The sequence below is a fragment of the Microtus oregoni genome, unplaced genomic scaffold (assembly GCF_018167655.1).
Source record: "Microtus oregoni isolate MIOR12 unplaced genomic scaffold, Mior012 000067F_ref0000223, whole genome shotgun sequence".
NCBI lineage: Eukaryota > Metazoa > Chordata > Mammalia > Rodentia > Cricetidae > Microtus > Microtus oregoni.
This window is the reverse complement of record NW_024543974.1, coordinates 1,327,504-1,329,640: the sequence shown is the minus strand read 5'-3', so window position 1 is coordinate 1,329,640 and position 2,137 is coordinate 1,327,504. Positions and strand designations below refer to the sequence as shown.

The 2,137-nt window shown below is 42.2% G+C and overlaps 1 protein-coding gene across 1 annotated transcript; it reads left to right on the top strand.

Annotated features, from left to right (window-relative positions):
• Positions 1 to 367: 367 nt before the first annotated feature.
• LOC121440429 (melanoma-associated antigen 10-like) lies at positions 368 to 1,237 on the top strand. The gene has a single exon (XM_041641186.1). The coding sequence runs from the start codon at positions 368 to 370 to the stop codon at positions 1,235 to 1,237; it is 870 nt and encodes a 289-aa protein (XP_041497120.1).
• Positions 1,238 to 2,137: the final 900 nt, after the last annotated feature.

Genomic DNA, 2,137 nt, shown 5'->3' with positions numbered 1-2,137 from the left:
TGTCTTCAGGTCAGATGCAGGGGAAGGCCAAACAGAGTCAGGAGTGAACATGAGGTACCAAGGGTCCCATCCTTCCCAGAACACAGGGACTCCACATTTCCTTGTCCCACTGGAGTGTCAAGCTCTGTAACCTGGCTGTGCTCTGAAGACACTTCTTCCGTCTTCCTTCAGTGCCCTACGTAATAGGACTGACAGAAAGACAGGCTCCCCTGTGGCCATATGGTACCACCCAAGAGAAAAAGTCAACAGACCATTCGGAAAGGTTTCAGGTTGTAACAGTCACCAAAGTATTCTTGCATCGCTCTCTTCTTGCCCCAGGTCTGAGTCTGTACCCATCCTCCTGCTTGCTAGCTTCAAGAACGTCATCATGTCTCATGGTCAAAAGAGGCAGTATTGCAACTTTCAGGGAGAATCTCAGGCCCAAAAAGAAGAACAGGGCCAGATGAATTCTGATCTCTCTGTGGCTGAGGGAGCGGAGTCCAATAACAACAACTCCGATTCCACCAGCCCAGCCCTCCCCAGGAAGATACCTGATGGTGGGATACCAGATTCTCCCCAGAGTCCTCAGCGAGCCTTATCTCCTCCCACTGTCATGGCCTCCATTCCAATATCCCCATCTGATGAGGCCTCTGGCAACCAAAGAGGGGAGCTGGTATTGTACCATGCACTGAGTGCAAAGGTGGCTGATTTGGTGCAGTTCCTGCTCCTTAAGTATAGATTGAAGGAGCTGACCAACAAGGCAGAAATTATAGAAAATATTATTGGGGACGATGAGCAGCACTACAATAGGATATTTAATGAGGCCTCTGAGGGTTTGAAGCTTGTATTTGGCATTGATGTGATAGAAATGGACCCTGTTATCCACACCTATGCCTTTGTCATTGCCCTGGGAATCACTTATGATGGGATGCTTACTAATGTCCAAGGCATGCCCAAAACAGGCCTCCTAATAACTGTCCTAGGTGTCATCTGCATGTATGGAAATCGGGTCAGTGAGAATGTGATCTGGCGAGCACTAAATATGATGGGAGTAACTCCCATAGAAAATCACTATATAGCCGGGAATGCCAAGAAGCTTTTCACTGAAAATTTTGTTCAGGAAGGGTACCTGGAATACATTCCAGTTCCTGACAGTGATCCTCCTTACTGTGAGTTCCTATGGGGTCCAAGGGCCCATGCTGAAACCAGAAGTGTGGATGTCTTAGAGTTTTTGGCTCAGGTCAGCAGGATAATCTAAGTGGCTCCATACCCTTCCAGTCCCTGTATTTAGAGGCTTTGAGAAAACAGGGAATTTTGCTTAGCATTGCCACCACCAATGGCATACTGCATGTCCAATATAAGTTCTAGTGCCACATTCAAAATCTTTCTAGATGAAGTCTCATATGAGTCTTCACTGTGTTTGAAGGTGACAGTCACTGTTTTAAGTAGTAAAGACAGCTAGTGAAAGTACATGAATAACATCTTTTTTCCTGTTTTATAAGGGTAACTTGGAACCTTTTTTTAGTATTTTTAAATTTTGTTTTGTTTAATCGAAAGATTTAATGAACTTCAGAATCTAAGTCTATAAATAGCATTAATGACACATGTATTGCTTTCTGCAGTGGGATCACACTATGTAGCCCTAGCTGGTCTGGAATTCTCTATGTAGACCAAGAGGCAGATCCACCTATCTCTTTCTCCTGAGTGCCAGATTTAAAGATCTGTGCCCTATGCCTACCCATCTTTTGCTATTTTATATAACAAAACCCTCCATCTTATTTTGTGGTCTGTAATAACTTTGGAATAGGAACTTAATTTGAAATGTGAAAGAATTTTATAATATATCCAATGTCAATAAGCAGAGAAAAATGAAAGAAATTGTTAATTTTTATTTTCCCCTTCAACAAAATCTGTTCCTCTGTAAAATTAAGTTACATGAGTAGAAATTGTATGAGGAATTACATCCTAATATGTCAACCACCCAGCATGAAGCTCCACAGCTTCAGAATTGTAGAGAAATTCACTATGATGTATAGACTCTGGATCTGATTAATTTCTATGTGTGATGCTTTAGATTTGCAAGTTATTTTTAATAAAATTACAATACAAATAAATGTCACCCTACTTTTTTGTTGAGGACCTGTTGTTTGCAAGGTCC

Bases quoted from the DNA above. Each gene is read 5' to 3' on its own strand.
- LOC121440429 (XM_041641186.1), top strand. From the start codon at position 368: ATGTCTCATGGTCAAAAGAGGCAGTATTGCAACTTTCAGGGAGAATCT.